This window comes from Benincasa hispida, chromosome 6 (genome assembly GCF_027475165.1).
Source record: "Benincasa hispida cultivar pf3 chromosome 6, pf3_genome.v1.1, whole genome shotgun sequence".
In the NCBI taxonomy this organism is placed as follows: Eukaryota; Viridiplantae; Streptophyta; class Magnoliopsida; order Cucurbitales; family Cucurbitaceae; genus Benincasa; species Benincasa hispida.
Window position 1 is genome coordinate 48168927 of NC_143483.1, and position 19214 is coordinate 48188140.

Consider the following 19214-nt stretch of genomic DNA (forward strand, 5'->3'; position numbering starts at 1 on the left):
TAGAGGCAGTTCTTAGAGAGGTTCTGTCTAGCATCCTGATCTGCTAGTGTCAAAAAAGAAATTTATAGCATCATGCAGTTCGATGGGGGAGACCCTTGTACAGGCTGAAAAAAGCAGTATAGATGCAGCTGCAGGAGGAGCCTTAGTCAATAAAACCCCGACTAAGGCCATGAATCTAATAGCTACCATGGTTGCAAATTCTCAACAATTTGGAACTAGAGCTGCAGTTAGTGTTAAATCTGCCAATGAGGTAAGTGAACTTAAGAAAGAAATATCTGAATTAGTTTTTGTTATTAAGCAGTTGGCGAAAATGGAGATTGGACAACCCCCTACTGTTTGCTAAGTATTTCATGGGACTGGCCATTCAATTGATGTTTGTCCAAGTGCTCCGCAAGGAGCAATTCTTGAGGTAAATGCCATTGGAGGCTACAATTACAATGGGCAAAACAGAAGGCAGGACCCATTCAGTCAGACTTACAATCCTGGGTGGAGAGACCACCCAAACTTCAAATGGGGAGGTCAGAATGAGTAGACTCAGCCTCATCATGGAGCTTCGTCTGGTTCAAGTATGTCCTTAAAAGGCATTGATAAAAGTCTTGTTGACAACTCTTTTAAATTTCAATATGATACACAGAATTTTCAGTAGGATACAAAGAAAGCCATTGAAGCTTTGGGGACCCAAGTCTCACAGCTAGCCACCTCTACGAGCAAATTGGAAAGACAGTCTGACAAACTCCCGTCCTAGCCTGAGTCAATTCTTAGAGAAAATGTTAGTGCGATCACATTGAGGAGTGGCAAGGAGTTGGAGCCACCTATTGAGTTAGTGAAAGAGCCAGAATTGGAAAGTCTGGGAATTTATTCTTCAAATTCAACCGTCTGTCACAAAAACAACAGGGAGTATCTTCTCACCCTTATCCTCCTTTGGATGCGTATGTGCCTAACAAAATTTGCTTTCACATTTTGAGTGGCAACTTTCTATTTTTAATGTAGAGCTTTGATCCAAAATGATTGATGCAGAGCCTATTATTCTCTCTCTCGATCACAATATACATAGGAATAAACAAGATCAGTATAATGCTTTTGTTTAGCCAACTAAAAAGAAATAGCAACAATATAAACCTGCAGTAGTAAATTAAAATAAAATAACAAAATTTATTCATCCATATTTAATTTTCTACTTCACAGCTCATTATACATCATTTATTTCCAAATCCATGAATTGTTCCAACATATCATCCCTCCATGATGACATGAACACCACATCTTTTTATCCATACTATCGAATCTTTATACATGTCCTTAACCTTAAATGACACCGTAAATTTCTTCGAAACATCATCTACGTTATTGCAGTTCATTTCCGTGGAATTAATCTCATAACATGGCTGATTTAGATCAATCTCTGATCTCTCCCTAAAATCATTCCATTTTCCCTCTTCATTGATCCAGTTTGGGTGAAAATCTCTATTAGGATCAAGTGCTATCAACCACATATACAAATTTGGTGATGGTTTTAGTTTGAAGTGCCCATAGTTCTTTGATGTTTCAAGATCCAACACTTTTTCAGAACTCCAAACCTGAATGTCATTGATAGATACTTTGCATTCAAGCTCTGTCCCACGACAACGATACCGCTGGTCAACATTAGTTACATCAATTACTTGAAATATGATGCAAGGAGCCAACGCTTTCAATTTCCGACTGGGATTAATTGGCATAAAAAAGGTTATTGAATTATTCATACTCTTGTAACTATACCATTCTGGAATATCGCAATTCATTAGGAGGATTCGTCTGAATTCTCCATCAACCTGATGTTCCTGCACCCATGAGAGTGAATGCGTTTAATATATATTTATATATTATTCAATTAAACATAACTTAAATTATATATCTGAACACCATAAAAGAGAAGTTAAGGAGATAGTTAGAGGTGCACCGAATCAGAAGATATTATATCTGCTAAGTTGTTAGGAAATCTCGTCAATGATATGCACCCTCTAGCATTCATAAGAATTATGCCTTTTGGAACCATTGAAATTTCTTCCAACCACTTGCATTTCTTTATCTTAAAATATCTCAAGGACTTAAAATTAACAATACATGAGGGAACGCTAGAAAAGTTGTTTCCGGTCAAGTTCAACTCTCTCAATGAAGGTGCGGCCTGAGTGAGGGTTTCTAAGAAACTCAAATTTGTTATATTGCATTTCTTAAGTTGTAACTCGATTAGATTGGGAAACGAGGGAGGTGAACAAGAAGGAATTAAGGAAGGGAATGTAGAAAGATTAGAATATTCAACAACTAAAGAAGTAAGTTTGCTTAAACGATAAATTGTGCTCGGAAGCGATGTGAGCGCAAACTCTGTGCAAGTGATGGATATAGACTTAAGCCCAACGAGATATCCAATTGTTGGAGATAGTTCTTTTACATCACAACCCCGGAAACGCAAGTACTCGAAAGACTTCATTTCTTCACTAAAATAGAAATCACATTCGGTCATGTTGCATTGTTCCATATCCAAATATTTGAGGGACTTCAGATTGAGGTAGTGAGGAAACTGCTTAAAGCCCTTAGAATGACTGCAAAGCTCCAAAGTAACAAGTTTACCGAGAGATCCAACTGACTCATGAACCTTTTTCAAATTCATACATAACCAAAGAATCAACTCTTCAAGGTTTATTGCAGCGGATAAATCGGGAATTTCCTCCAAAAACTTGGAGTCAGTTAGATCAATATGCTTCAATGATTCACATCTCTGCAATGCATAAAAAGATTGTAGAATCAAATTTAAAATAAACTACATTGATATAAAAACAATATATAAGTATTGACATATATAAATACCATAAATCCTTTGCCAAAATGTTTGATGGAGCTATATGGTAATTTCAATTCAATAAGCTTCTCCATTGAGTAGCTTGAAGGCAAAGATGAAAAAGGAAATTTAGACCAACTCATCCACCTTAAGCTACTAGGTAGATAGTCGAGCGTTTTTGAAGATGTGACATTGTCAACTTCGAGTACTACCAAATTTTTCACTTTTTCAAAAGCTCTTGAATCAATGTTCAACTCTATAGACTGATGAAAGCCCATCTTTATGGCTTTAACCGCTCTTGCTTCCTACAAAGATACAAACGAAACATTTCAAGTCATCTAAAAATAATAAATTCAATACTTCTCTACAGTATCTTCTTACCTTATTGCCATTTAAGACGTCATCATCTTCAATCAGTAATCTTTTTCTTTTATGAGATTTACAAGTCCCTGAAAGAGCAATTGTGCAGCCCATTTGTTGTATTAAGTCGTGCATTTCAATGTCGTTGAATTTGTTGATGGTGAGAAGTGATAGATTCATGAGTTTTGTTATTGCCTTTTCAAAACATAAACTGCCACATTCCTTTAACATCATTTTAACCTTGTTTACATTTTCTCGTACGAAGAAGCAAGAAATGTAAAGAAATATTTCTTTTACATCCTCTTCAAGTGCATCATAACTTACTTGAAGAATATCTTTAATATCTTTGTCCAGGTGGGAGTTTTGAAATTCATCCAAAATACGTTTGAACTTAAGTTGATCGTCAATCGAACAAAGGAATGAACCTAACATTTCAAGAGCCAAGGGAAGACCCTTACAATAAAGTACACCACGTAAGGAAAGGTCTAAATAATCACTCGAAGGATGACTCTTTTTAAAAGCATGCCAACTAAAAAGCTCAAGAGCTTCATTATGATTCAATCCATCAACACTTTCCAATATATCGAATCCATGGATAGCAAGTAGATGATTGTTTCTTGTTGTTGCAATGACTTTACTTCCAGGTCCAAACCAATCATGTCCTCCCGCCAATGCCTGCAATTGTTCACTCGTATCTATATCATCAAGAATCAAGAGAATCTTTTTTGCGCATAGTCGATCCCTTATGATGTTAATTCCTCTGTGAATATTGCTAACTTTAATGAAGCCATCCATTAAAATCTCATAAATTAGTTTCTCTTGTAGTCGAACAAGGCCCTCATATTGCTTTGAAGTTTCTCTAATATTTGCAAGAAAGCAACAACCTTCAAACTTATTAGCAATTTTATTGTATAATGCTTTTGCCAAAGTTGTTTTGCCCATACCTCCAATTCCATATAATCCAACCATAGTAATTCCATCAGACATGACCTGGGAGAGTAAATTCATGATTTGTTTGGCAATTCCAACTGGATATTTCGCTACGTGCAATTGCATAGTTGCATGATCTAATTTCTTTAGAACTTCTTGAACAATCTCTTGAATCAAATTTGCCTCATTTCTGCCATTTAAAGAAAAAGGCATAAAATTAAAAGATGTATGAAACATAGCTTTTCCTTGATCACCAATAAATCCGTAGATTAGAAGCAAGAAAATCAAAACAACCAAATAAACACACACTAAATCTAATCAAGTTTCGTTCCATCACAAAGTAGTGAAGATAAGACATGAGAAATAGATGTTGATTCCCATAAAAAAATCAAATTAGAATATGAAGAGCTAAAAACTGTATTATAAGGAAAATACTCTTCTCTCAAAACCCATCCAGACATATGGGAAACAGTAGTCAGAGCCTCCCTCCATGCTTCCATCTTGTTGAAGAATCTTTCTTCAAGTTTGGCAAATGCTTCTCCAAACGTTCCAATTTGTTTTCTTACTTGAGATGGATCCACTTTGTAAAAAACTGGTAAAACAACTTGTCCTTTGAATTTGTTACACTTAATTATTTTCACCAATTCATTCAAACACCTACTCGAAGATCCAAAATTTTCAGAGATCATAACGATCGAGATCTTCGATTCTTCAATAACTTCCAAAAGTGATGCAGAAATTTCTTCACCCCTCGAAAGCTTGTCATCTATAAAGATATTGAAGCACTTACACCTTTCTTTAAATGGCCAAAGCAAACATAATGGTGACATGCACTCATTTACTTAAGGATATTTGTAATACACAGTAGAATAAGACATAAAATCTAAAAATATATTACATCTTTAAAATATTTTCAAATATGGATGGGTTGACTAGTAATTTTTTTTTTTTTAATTTTCAATTTCGCATTCTTTTATCTTATCTTGTTGTACACATTTTTTTAGTCTTTTTATTTTCTCTCTTCTTTGACTTTTGTTTCTTCCCTCCCTTTTTTCATTTTTTCATTTTATTTTTTTCTCAGTTTTTATCTTTTATCTTTTTTTTTATTTTATTCTTTTTTTATCCGATTTTTGCTTCTTTCCTTTATTTTTTATTTTCTTTCATTTCCTTCTTTTATCTTTTTTTTTTTAAAAAAAAAAACTTCTTTTCTTTCTTTGGTTTTTGCTTATTCTTTTTATTATTATTATTATTTTTAATTTCTTTCTTCGGTTCTTGCTTATTCCTTTTTTAATTTTTATTTTCTTCCCTTTCTCCAACTTTTGCTTCTTCCCTTATCCTTTTTTATTATTTTATTTTGTTTTTTTGCTACTTTCCTTTCTTTTTCTTTTTTTAGTTTTTCTTTCATTTGTCCGATTTTTGCTTCCTTTTTCTATTTAATTTTCTTTCATTTTTTCAGTTTTTGTTTCTTCTCTTTCTCTTATTTTAAAAATTTTTCTTTCTTTTATTTGAATTTTTTCTTCTTCCTTTTTTTTTCACAAGAATTATGAAGCTGAGTTCTATACACAGGACTTGAAAGTACTCAATTCATAAGTGACTTAACACCAACAAGTCAATCATCAAGATTGATTATTATAACAAATAATAAATATAAATAGAAAATGAAAATCTATAAGTGATAGCCACTAATGTTTTCTATCATTGATCACTTAATCTTTGATTATATTTTCATAGTTAATAGCCACTTATAGAAATCTATCATTAATAGCCAACTTAGTGAATTTAATTAATAAAGTTGAATCTCGAACTGAAATGTAAGTGGAATGCCTAGAAGTTATCACTAATAGCATGTTTATCAGTGATAGAAGTTATCATCGAAAAGAAAATGGACTTATAAATGTTCGGGAAGGACAAGAAAGGGGCAAAAAGGTGTTCAGTTGCTATGATTGATAGAAGCTACTATTGATAGCATATTACCAGTGATAGAAGCTAATACTAGTAGCATGTTATCGATGATAGAAGCTACCCGATAGCACGTTATCGGTGATAGAAGGTACCACTGATAGCACGTTATCAGTGATAGAGAACTATTACTGATAGCATGATAACGGTGAGATCATTGATAGCATCTTATTAGTGATGTTATTAGTGAAAGAAACTATCATTGATAACCACAATATGAGTGATTTAGTGATATTGATGATAAAACTTAGGTGATATCTATATATCGAGTTTCTTTCAAAGGTGATAATCAATTATAGAAGTCTATCATTGATAGCCTTAAGTGTTAATATTTCAAGGTTGATTATAATTGATGAAAGTCTATCAGTGATAACGACTGATAGTTGTTATCAGTGATAGCCATGATAAAAGATTATTAGTGATGACTACTATGGTAATCAAAGTTGTTGGTTTTCTTTCAAAATTAATCACTATTTATAAATCTATCATTGATAGCCACTTATAGCCTTAAATAGTAATATTTCAACTTTGATTCCAATTGATGAAAGTGAATCAATGATAGCTACTAATAATTGATAGCAAATTAAAAGCTAATATTTCAAGATTGTATTAATTTTTGGGCTAGTTCCATAAATAGAATTCAAGCCCAAAATAATATAATATGTAGTACAAGGATAAAATAATTACATATATAGATCAAAAAATGGTAAAAGACTAAAAAAACCCATGCCTAGCCACCATTTTGTTAGCTTCTTCCCGGTTTTCTCAAATTAAAAGCTATCACTGATAGCTTCTATCAATTGCTATTGATGATAGTTGCTATCAACGATAGCTTTCAATTTGAGAAAAATTAATATAATCTTGAAATATTAGCTTTTAATTTACTATCGATTATTAGTAGCTATCATTGATTCACTTTCATCCATTGGAATCAACATTGAAATATTACTATAGGACTATCAGTGGCTATCAATGATAGATTTATAAATAGTGATCAACTTTGAAAGAAGACCAACAACTTTGATTACCATAGTAGTTATCACTAATAATCTTTTATCATGGCTGATAACAGCTATCAGTCGTTATCACTGATAGACTTTCATAAATTATAACCAACCTTGAAATATTAACACTTAAGGGTATCAATGATAGACTTCTATAACTGGTTATCATCTTTGAAAGAAACTTGATATATAGATATCACCTAAGTTTTATCACCGATATCACTAACATCACTCATATTGTGGTTATCAGTGATAGTTTCTTTCACTGATAATATCACTAATAAGATGCTATCAATAATCTCATTGATATCATGCTATAAGTGATAGTTCTCTATCACCGATAACGTGCTATCAGTGTAGCTTCTATCACCGATAACGTGCTATCGGGTAGCTTCTATCATCGATAACATGCTACTAGTATTAGCTTCTATCACTGGTAATATGTTATCAGTAGTAGCTTCTATCAATCATAGCCACTGAACACTTTTTTGCCCCTTTCTTATCCTTCCCAAACATTTATAAGTCCATTTTCTTTTCGATTATAGCTTCTATCACTGATAAACATGTTATTAGTGATAACTTTTAGGTATTCCACTTACATTTTAGTTCGAGATTCAACTTTATTAATTAAATTGACTAAGTTGGTTATCAATGATAGATTTCTATAAGTGGCTATTAACTATGAAAATATAACCAAAGATTAAGCTATCAATGATAGAAAATATTAGTGGTTATCACTGATAGATTTTCATTTGCTATTTATATTTATTATTTGTTATAATAATCAAACTTGATGATTGGCTTGTTGGTGTTAAGTCACTATTGAGTACTTTCAAGTCCTGCGTACAGAACTCAACTTCATAATTCTTGTGATAAAAAATAAAGGAAAGAAGCAAAAATCAAAGATGTAATATATTTTTAGATTTTTTCTCTTATTCTACTATGTATTACAAATATCCTAAATTTTTCTCAAATCGAAAGCTATCGCTGATAGCAACTATTATCGATAGAAATTGATAGAAGCTACTAGTAATAGCAGCTATTAGTGATCACTGATAGCTGCTATCAATGATAGCTTTTAATTTGAGAAAATCGAGAAGAAGCGAACAAAATGGTGGCTAGGCATGGGTTTTTTAGTCTTTTACCATTTTTTATCTATATATACAATTATTTTATCCTTATACTACATATTCTATTATTTTGGGATTGAATTCGATTTATGCAACTAGCCCTTTACTTAATGGTGGGGGTTCAAATATTTATTGTATTAAAAAAGAACTTTGATTTTAATCTCTATTGTTTAATTACATGTCCATGTTAACATATTAGAACATAAACTTTAGGGTAATTATAACAGATAGCATTTTTAGGCTAATAATGAAGCGTTTAACAACATTTTCAAAGAGTTACAAATATAACAAAATCTATTAGTGATAGACTATATCGTTGATAGATTTTAAGCGTTGGATCTAAATTTTGTTATATTTGAAAAAAAAATAATTATGTTATATATGCTAATTCTTTGAGTTTGATTGCACTATATTTTCTACTAGTCATATACTTTAAGCTATATATGTAAATAGATTAGTTTGTTGAAATAAAAATAAATATATTTAGACTACAAGTTTCATCCATATACTTTGAAGTTTATTCGATTTTAGCCTTGCACTTTAAAAACATCAAATTTTTTTAGTCATGTACTTTAAATAAATCTTACCTATTGTTCATCAAAGTTAATTTTATCGAAATTGACTAAAATAACAATAACAATAAAAAAATTCATGCAAGAAAATATAATACGTGAATATAGTTTCAAACTTTATAGTAAAAATGTTAAAATATAACAAAAAGCTTTTGAAAAAAAAAAATAACAATAAAGAAGCAATAAGAACTCAATTTAAGATTTATTGAAAGTGTAAAAACTAAAATTGAACGAGTTCAAAATACAGAGACCAAAAGGATAACCTAAAAGTAAATATAAGAACCAAAGTAATTATACTTATCTTTTAATTTTATTTTGAAAAAGAAATAGTGATACTTTTTTAAGTGACTTTTTTTTTTAATCACAACTTTATCACAATACTCGATTGATGTAGTCTTTCTTGAAATATGTATAAGAATAACAAGGGTTATTTAGATTTTTGGGGGGATTTTGAAACTTAATTAGGGAAAAGTGGGAGTTTCAAACTTATTTAGGGGAAAGGAGGTCTTTTTTTGTCCCCATCCAAATGCGTCTCTTCAAGATTTTTTATTTTTTTTATTTTATTCGCCGCATTAATATATATATATATATATATATATATATAATGAACAGACGCATTCTGATCGCCCGACGCACGTCAGAGAAGTTGTTAACTCACTCTGAATGCACAGATGCATTCTGACCGCATGATGCACGTCTATCCTAATGCGCGCCGGTCAGAATGCGTCTGTTCAATTTTGTCTTCTTCCACCTCCTTCTACCATAAAAAACTGTCTTCCCTTCATTTCTTCCACCGAATTCATCTTCTCCTTCATCTTCCCTTTCACCGAAGCCCCCATTTCATCTTCACCCAAAACAAAATTCCCTTCATTTCTTCCACCTTCTTCATTTATTTTCAAATATCGATCATCTTCTACCTTCATTTCAACCTTCATATTATTAATTTGTTTCTGTGTAGTATTTTATTTGGTAAGTTGATATATTTTTGTTATTTAACTTTGAATTAAGTCTTTGATAATTTTTACTGATTTTTTTAATGTTTATTTTGTTTATAGTGGATATTATTCAAATTTTTTTTGATAAGGTGCAATATTTTTCTTTTAATAAGTTGAAATATTTTTTTATAGTGGGTTATCATAAGGGAGAATTACATGTGATTAACATTGTGTTATATATGTTGGGGTTAAGTATTAAAAATAACTCTAATAAATATAATAAACTTTAATGTAGTCCGCTTTATTGCTAGTTGATATGTCTTCTTTGATTTTTATCTACTATTTTAAAAATAATTACCTTGCAATTTTATTGCTACTTTGATAGTTTTTTTTTTAGGATGAAAAATTTTATTGAGGTGATTTTAAATGGAATCAAACAAAAATAGCTACCAAATCAACAACGAAAATGTCAAAATTAATTTATGTGGAAAAGAAACTTTGAAGATAAAATACAACATCTAAAATGACATGGAAAATCTTCCTAACATGTGTATGTCCATCCTAAATTATTAAAACATGCACATAAATGTAGATCACTTCCCGTATTTTGTAAGAAGCAAATCAAAATAAACCCAACCTATTGTTCTTGGAAAAAATTTGTAAACAACTCACACTTTGTTCTAAAAGAAGTATAAATTTTCTAACCTATTTCTTATGCATATTTCTAAACAACTCACACTTTGTTCTAAAACAACTTACACTACTTTGTTCAAAATAAACCCAATCTATTTCTTATGCAAATCAAATTATGATAATTATTTTAAAAATATAGTTTAGAATGTTCACCTATGATTTTTAAAATATTACATCATAGTTCAAATTATTTTTTTTAAACATATAAAAAAGTCATTAATAAAAAAAAGTATTACACAGTAAAAATAATTTTTTTTTCATATTTTTAGTAAAAATAATTTAATTCAAATTTTTAAAAATAAAAAATTATCTTTAATTCACGTTATAAAATTTTAACGAAATCTAAAAATAGGCATTTAAATATATTCTTAATGGAAAAAAATAAATCTTTTTAAATGTAAAATTTATATTTAATTTTTTTTCATTTTGCCAAAATTTTAAAATTTATTAGTAGTTTTTAATGTAAAATTAAGCATATGTTCCTAATAGAAAAAAAATAATATTACTTTATTTTGTGGAGAAAAGAAAAAAAAAACTAAAACGAATTAAAGAAAGAATTTAAAGTTAATAGTGGTATTGGATATAAACTAAAACGTTTTATTTTATAATGGATAATTGGAGAATTTATTTTATAGTGCATTAATTGGATACTTAATTTTATAGTGGATTAATTGGAGATTTATTTTATAGTCGGTTAATTAGACATTTTATTTCTGAAATGAAAAAAAAAAAGTAAAATATCCATAATTTTGTATTATTTTTTTATTTAATTTTTTTTGTTTACAATAGCTATTATTTCTGAGAAAACTCTACAATCAAATCATTCAAAGGGTATGTATATAGTTATTTACTATTATTTGGAATGATGTATTGATGATTGAATATTGAATGTTTGAATGTTTGAATGTTAATGTTAATGTTAATGTTATTGTTAGTAATATTGGGTTGTTGTTGTTGTTATGTTTACTGTTTATCTAGTCAATTTATTTTGGATTATTCATCTTTGTATATTTTATGATGATTAAAGAAAAAGGATTCATGTCAATATAAAAGAATATTTATCATTGATTTATGGTCAAATGATTATGCATGTCTTTAGTAACAATATTTATCATGATTTTGTACCTACTTTTTATTATTATTTTGTTTGAAGGTAGATATTATTTTTTTTAAAAAAAAAAACATTCTTTTATTTTTACATATTTAAAAAAATAGTAATAACACATTAATATAGTTGGCCTAATATATACTTACAAATATTATGATAAATATCAGATTACATTTGCCAAACTACGATTGACGTTGTGGAATTTTTATGTTATATGCATGAACATTGTTAATGGGCCAAACAGGATAGAATATAATAGGCAATCATCTCTTCGTATAAACATGCATCGTCAAGTTGACTTCAACACATTAATCGATAGATTACGTGATGCATTATCCATAAATAGAGATGATGGGATAGAGGTAATATTTAGATATGGTAGTTATGTAACAGGATCTACTTTCTATATCCCCATCTCATTACGAAGTGAGACTGATGTACAGTTCATGATGAGCAATGCTCCATACCCTCCAAATAGAGTTGAACTATATATATCCCAACCCAGTGTCCCAAGTCTAGCCTCAACGAGAGAAGAAGTTGAAACTACTGTTGAGTTGGATAGTCATGATGTGGAGGATGAGCATTGTATCCTAAGTCCAGCCTCAATGAGAGAAGAAGTTGAAACTACTGTTGAGTTGGAAAGTCATGATGTGGAGGATGAGCATTGTAATCCAACTATTGCTACAAATAACGAAGAAGTTGAAATAGACGATGATGATATCGATCTAGATCAACTACCTGGTCAATTTTATGGCAGACATGAAGTCCTCGAAACATTTACTGAGATATACCTGAACGAGATGACCATTGAAGGAATTACATATACATTGTGACCGAAATACGACACATACATTCTAACATGTAGTTATGCAAATTCACACTAATTAAAGGCATGCTTCAAACAATAAAATATAAAGGAAAGAGTTCTCATAACAGTTGAAGACCTTCTTCAAGATTTGGAACTCAGACACAGCGGAAGACCTCTACGCGACCTCTATAGCCCAGCAAACCAGTCGGCTGCAACAGCAAAATCGTCTACATGAACGGCAGCAACACAAACAGTCACGAACAAGTGAACGCAGCGGGGACGACACCACCAAAATGGAGCCCTTGGTATTCTCGGAGTGAGAATCCAAAGTGTGAGCATTAGTTGCCCGATCGCATAGGCGCTGGAGGTAAACGATCGTAGTGGGAGCGTGTGATGCTTGTTGTTTAGTAAAAGGCGCGTGCTAGACGATCATGTAGTTAGCAAGCTTCATCACTTAGTTACTACCTACACGATCATGCATATACGATATGGAGGCGCTAGCTAAGCGATCACTTAGGCGATGATGCTTCGTGGCATCGTAATGTTTAGACGATCGTGGAAGCTAGGCGTTATGCGGAGCGTGCTAAGTGATCGTGTACCTCAGGCTTCATCGCTTAGTAAAGGTACACGATCGTGTAGTAATAGCTAAACGATCGTTAAGATTTTTCTAAACGGTCATGTAATAATTGCTAAACGATCATTTAGCTTTGGGAGTGCTAGTAAGCGATAGAGCAAAGCGTTTGTTTTATCGTGTAGACGATCGCGGGGTGCTTAGTACACAATGGTTGGAGACGCGATGCTTTGCCCGAGCGGTTCAAGACCCGGTTCGCCTGTTTGAACTGGAAACTCCTTGTCTTTGTAATAGTTCTTTTTTTTTTTTTTTTGTGTTGTTAAGGCAATTTTACCCGGTTCATCAACATTGGTTTATTATACATGTGATGTATGGTGCTTATATGCCAAAGTGTTTGACATATAGTTCAAAATCCACCTTAGGTTGTGCAATTCATCATGCATCATGTATTATATTGTTATAATCGAGCATGAAAAAATTACTTGAAAGCATACGCATGCATCATGAAATATAAGAGTTATATTTTGCATGCAGTGAGCATTATCATGCATCATCCTTTTATTATAAGTGTTATAGTCTAAAGGTGAATGGAAGCATGTTTTGTTTGTTTCATTGTTTTTTTGTGTAAGTGTTATATAAAAGAAGTAGCAATGAATGGACAATGCATTGAGCATGACACTTAGGCTGTTTATAATCGTTATGAACGCCTTGCATGTGTTAGCTTCGCATTATGGTGGTTGTTTTTGTTTAAAAGTGTTATTAAGGAAATTAGACCTAAAATCAATAATTCAGAGTTGCATGCGAACTTAGGGTGAACTCAAGTTTTTTAAAAGGGTTTTAAAATTGGATTGAGATAGACCTAAGTTCAAGTGGTTCTAAAGAGTTTAGCAACCTAGATTAGTCTTTTAAAATCGGTTTAATAGGATTAAATTGGTTGAAATAAAAGATTAAATTTGTTGTAAACCTATCTATAAGGGACCTTTTGTCTAAGGCGGGTTCTGGCTAGACTGGGGTTCTTAAGTTGACGGAAACGTAACACCCCTACCTAGGAACCTAGCTAGAAAGGTGAATTAGATAGATTTTCAACAAGCATGCGACAATTTTGGTCAAAGACTCTGTTAAAGAGTTTAATGGATGATGATTAAAAGTTGTTTTACTATCCAAGGTAAATGTTACTCTTAGGAAAACCTAAAAGTCACTTAGTTAAAATCCTTAGCCGTGTTTTACTAAGTAAGCTAAACCCTAGGTTATAAAATACTCAGTGGGAAGAAGAGGCGTATCTGATATATTTATGATTCCACTCACGTTTCTCCTTGTATGTTCACACAGTGAGATTCATACTTGGCCTCATAGTGCCCTGGATGCATCCCCCTTCGGATGGTGTTTACATGAGTCAATATCAAGGAGAATGGAGAGAATGTTTATAGTAAGTGGGTGAAGGGTGTGTGTCAACACGTCCTATGGTCTCTATTATTGGTTCACACCGTGAGATCATTCTGTACTCCATCGTGTCGCCTTTGTGTATCCCCTTTCGGATGGGTTTTGTGTAGTTGGTCAAGATCAAGGTGAACTCCAGAAATGGATAGGGTCACTTTAGGTTTTGCCCCAATCGAATTTTTTTCCTTCGGATTGGCCTTTTGGGATGGACCTCTAGGGCTTAAAATGGAGGGTCACACTTATAGGAGATTGTTAAGTAAGTTAATGATCTCTTGGCCAAATCAATGATGGCTAGTCGTTATAGGAATAAGAGCTGTTCTGGTATTAATGACTAGTTGAGAACTTCTTAATTCAGAGGAGGGATAACTGACCTCCCTTCGGCGACTTTTGTCCTAAACCTTTGAAGCGTCATTGCGAAACTAGATGTCACACGGGGTTCATGTTCTTTTTTGCTAAAACCTTATTGGAAGTTTTGTTTTACAACGGGTATTTACTCAAAACTAACGTAGGTCAATGTGTTTTTCTTTTCAGCAACTCGTTATTATTTTCGTTTAAGCTTTTAAAATTATCGATTACTTATAGTGGAAAGAATCATGTGAAACGAATTTCATGGCAAATGACCTCGATGCCACTACTCTCCAAAAGAGGAGACAAGACAGTAAATATGATTTATTAGTCTTGGAGACGTGTCTAGTAGAGAATGATGATTCTGCCTAGATCCTTGATTCAGGTGCTACCAATCATGTCAGTTTTTCTTATTAAGGTTTCAGTTCCTGGAAAACGTTGCCACAGGGAGAGATGACTCTTCAAGTCGGTACTGGTGAGGTTGTTTCGGCTATTGCTGTAGGTAGGCTGAAGTTATTTGTTGACAAGAGACGTTATCTGTTATTGGATAATGTTTTTGTAGTTCCTCATATTAAGAGGAACTTAATCTCGATTTCTTGTCTCATTGAACAAGGCTATACAATCTCATTTTCTAAGAATAAAGTGTTTATTTTCAAGAATGGAATGGAGATTGGTTATGGTTCAATGGAAAATAACTTATATGTACTAAAGTCGTTAGTCATAAAAGCCTTGTTTAACACTGAATTGTTCAGTACATCAACAACAGCTAAAAGACCAAAGGTTTCTCCTAAGGAAAACACCCATCTTTGACATCTTAGGTTAGGTCACATAAACCTCAATATGATTGAGAAGTTGGTGAAAAGTGGACTTCTAAAGAGTTTAGAAGAAAACTCCTTGTCGGTATGTGAATCATGCCTCGAAGGCAAAATGACCAAACGACCTTTTACTGGAAAAGAGTACAGAGTCAAGGAAGCCTTGGAGCTTGTACATTCAGACCTCTGTGGTTCGATGAATGTGAGAGCTGAAGGTGGGTTCGAATATTTCATCTCTTTCATAGATGATTATTCAAGGTTTGGGTATCTCTTCTTAATGCAATGTAAGTCTGAAGCCCTTGACAAGTTCAAGGTGTATAAGGCTGAAGTTGAAAACTTGTTAGGTAAGAAGATAAAAACACTATGATCTAATTGTGGTGGAGAGTATATGGACCTCCAATTCTAGAACTATATGATAGAACATGGGATTGCGTCCCAACTCTCGGCCCCTGGTACACCTCAGCAGAATGGTGTATCAGAAAAGAGAAACAGAACCTTGTTAGACATGGTTCAGTGTATGATGAGTTATGCTCAGCTTCCAGGCTCGTTTTGGGGTTATGCAGTGCAGACTGCATGTTATATCCTGAACAATGTTCCCTCGAAGAGTGTTTCTAAAACACCTTTTGAGTTATGGAGAGGCCGTAAAGGTAGTTTACGCCATTTCAGAATTTGGGGTTGTCAAGCATATGTGCTAGCGACTAACCCAAAGAAGTTGGAACCGCGTTCGAAGGTTTACCTCTTTGTAGGCTACCCCAAGGAAACAAGAGGTGGATCCGAGTGAGAACAAAATGTTTGTTTCTACAAATGCTATCTTCTTAGATGAAAACCACATAAGGGATCATAAGCCACGGAGTAAGCTCGTTTTACGTGAGATCTCTAATGAGACTGAGACTACTGAGGGTTCAACAAGAGTTGTTGAACAGGCGAACAGATCAACAAGAGTTGTTGAGGTCAGAATGTCTAGTCAACCAGCTTAAGAGTTGAGACTGCCTCGACGTAGTGGGAGGGTTATGAACCCACCAGATCGTTACATGGGTTTGACTGAAGCCCAAAACGTCATTACGAAGGATGGGGTCGAGGATCTGTTGTCTTTTAAGAAAGCAATGGAGGACGTTGACAAAGATGAATGGCTTAAAGCCATGAACCAGGAAATGGAGTCTATGTACTTCAATATCGTCTGGAAGCTTGTTGATCCACCTGATGGGGTGAGACCTATTGTGTGTAAGTGGATCTATAAGCGAAAGAGAGGTGTAGATGGAAAGGTGTAAACCTTTAAGGCTAGACTCGTGGCAAAGGATTATACCCAGGTCGAGGGAGTTGAGTATGAGGAAACTTTCTCACCTGTTGTCATGCTTAAGTCTATCCAGATTCTCATGTCCATAGCCACATTTTATGATTATGAAATCTGAAAAATGGACGTCAAGATTGCCTTTCTTAATGGTAATCTTGAGGAGACCATCTATATGACTCAACCAGAGGTTTGTAGTTCCAAATTGAGAGCAAAGAGTTTGCAAGCTTAATAGGTTCATTTATGGGCTGAAACAAGCATCTAGATCATGGAACATCAGATTTGACACTGCTATCAAGTCGTTTGGCTTTGATCAGAACGTTAATGAGCCTTGTGTTTACAAGAAGATCATCAACAGCTCAGTAACTTTCCTGGTACTGTATGTGGATGATATCCTACTCATTGGGAATGATGTAGGGTATCTGACTGACATTAAGAATTGGCTAGCTGCCCAGTTCCAAATGAAAGATTTGGGTGAGGCACAGTATGTTCTAGGGATCCAAATTATTCGGGATCACAAGAACGAACGGTTAGCCTTGTCTCATGCATCGTACATTGATCAAATATTGATTAGGTACAGGATGTAGGATTCCAAGAAGGTTTTGTTACCTTTCAGGCATGTCATCCTTCTATCTAAGGATCAATGTCCTAAGACACCTCAAGAGGTTGAGGAGATGAGATGGATTCCCTATGCTTCTGTTGTAGGAAGTTTGATGTATGCAATGTTGTGTACCAGACCCAACATTTGCTATGCAGTAGAGACTGTCTGTCGGTATTAGTCCAATCTAGGATTTGATCACTGGACGACAGTCAAGACAATCCTCAAGTATCTTCGGAGAACGAGGGACTACATGATTGTGTATGGAGATCAGGATCTGATCTTTACAGGATAGATATTCTTGCAAATCAACATCGAGGTCAGTGTTTACTTTGAATGAAGGGGCTGTAGTCTGGCAAAGCATCAAGCAAGGGCGCATCACGGACTCCACTATGGAAGCCAATATGTAGCGGCTTGTGAAGCAACTAAGGAGGTTGTTTGGCTGAGGAAGTTCCTTTCAGATTTGAAAGTTGTTCCAAATATGGATTTTCCTATCATTCTTAATTGTGATAATAACAGGGCTGTGGCAAATTCGGAGGAGCCTCGGAGTCATCGTCGGTGTAAGCATATCGAAGAAAATATCACTTGATCAGGGAGATTGTGCATCGTAGTAATGTGATAGTCACAAAGATCGCATGGAGCACAACGTTGCTAATCCCTTTACAAAGGCCTTCACGGCTAAAGTGTTCGAGGGTCAAAACCGTCTGGCGCACGGCTTTTTCTCATCGTTCTAAACCCTTCGATCTGTTTTCAAATTTTTGCCCGCTGGAAAGTTCGCGCACAAAAGTTGGGCTCTAAGGCACCCCCGCCGACCCCGATAGCCGTTTGGAGAACGACACGAGTACCGTTCCCAAAACTGTCTGGCGCATGGCTTTTTCTCATCGTTCTGAACCCCTGGGTCCGTTTTCAAATTTTCGCTCGCCAGAAAGTTCGCGCACAAATATTAGGCTCCGGGCAGCCCCACCAGGCCCGATAGTCATTTGGAGCACAAAATGAGCTCCGTTCCCAAAATAGTCTGGCGCACGGTTGTTTCTTATCATTCTGAACCCCTAGGTTCATTTTCAAATTTTTGCCCGCCGAAAAGTTCGCACACAAAAGTTGGGCCCCGGAGCACCCCACGGGGCTTGATAGCAGTTTAGGGCAGCAAACGAGCTCTGTTCCCAAAACCGTCTGGCACACGAATTTTTCTCATCATTCTGAACCACTGGGTCCGTTTTCAAATTTTCGCCCTCTGGAAAATTCGCACACAAAAATTGACCCAAGGGGTACCCCCACCGAGACCAATAGCTGTTTGGGGCACACGAGCTCCTTTCCCAAAACTATCTAGCGCACGGCTTTTTCTCATCGGTCTGAACACTTGGGTCCGTTTTCAAATTTTCGCTAACCGAAAAGTTCGTGCACAAAAATTGGGCCCCGGAGCACCCCCGTCGGGCCTGATAGCCATTTGGGGCACGAAACGAGCTTCGTTCCTAAAACTGTTTGGCGCATGGCTTTTCTCATCATTCTCAACACCTGGGTCCGTGATAACTTGTTGAAATACAAGTTATTTATGCTACCTTATTCAAATATTGCGCCCAAAAGAGAGTAAATATGCGTCGATTGTATGAAAATTGGCTCAGAAATACAATAAATATAAATTATCGCAATTACACCCATAATATCATCAAGATGGTAGAAGAGAATATTTCTACTCTGTTTTGTAGGAAACCAAGTCACCGCTTGCGATCAAGGCTCAATGAGAAATTGAACAATGCATCTCTGTTACATTGCGCCCGTCAATCAACAATGAAGAGATGGTTAATGCAATGACGGCGCAATGTGACAATCGATCCTGAGCTTAATTTCAACT

General features: G+C 34.1%; 1 protein-coding gene across 1 annotated transcript; it reads right to left on the bottom strand.

The window, feature by feature from the left end:
* Positions 1 to 1182: 1182 nt before the first annotated feature.
* On the bottom strand, positions 1183 to 4780 carry LOC150035724 (TMV resistance protein N-like). Its single transcript, XM_090314894.1, has 5 exons — positions 4541 to 4780; positions 3197 to 4295; positions 2845 to 3120; positions 1940 to 2755; positions 1183 to 1820 (listed from the first exon to the last, which is right to left on the bottom strand). The coding sequence occupies exons 1-5, from the start codon at positions 4603 to 4605 to the stop codon at positions 1233 to 1235; spliced, it is 2844 nt and encodes a 947-aa protein (XP_090171020.1). The 5' UTR covers positions 4606 to 4780; the 3' UTR covers positions 1183 to 1232.
* Between the last annotated feature and the right edge of the window lie 14434 nt (positions 4781 to 19214).

What these genes read in the sequence shown, in the direction of transcription:
- LOC150035724 (XM_090314894.1), bottom strand. Translation starts at nt 4,605, where the DNA reads ATGGAAGCATGGAGGGAGGCTCTGACTACTGTTTCCCATATGTCTGGA. An exon ending in GGATGGGTTTTGAGAGAAGA is followed by an intron (nt 4,296 to 4,540) that starts GTATTTTCCTTA and finishes TTTAAATGGCAG; the next exon opens with AAATGAGGCAAATTTGATTC. An exon ending in ATTTTGGCAAAGGATTTATG is followed by an intron (nt 2,756 to 2,844) that starts GTATTTATATAT and finishes TATGCATTGCAG; the next exon opens with AGATGTGAATCATTGAAGCA.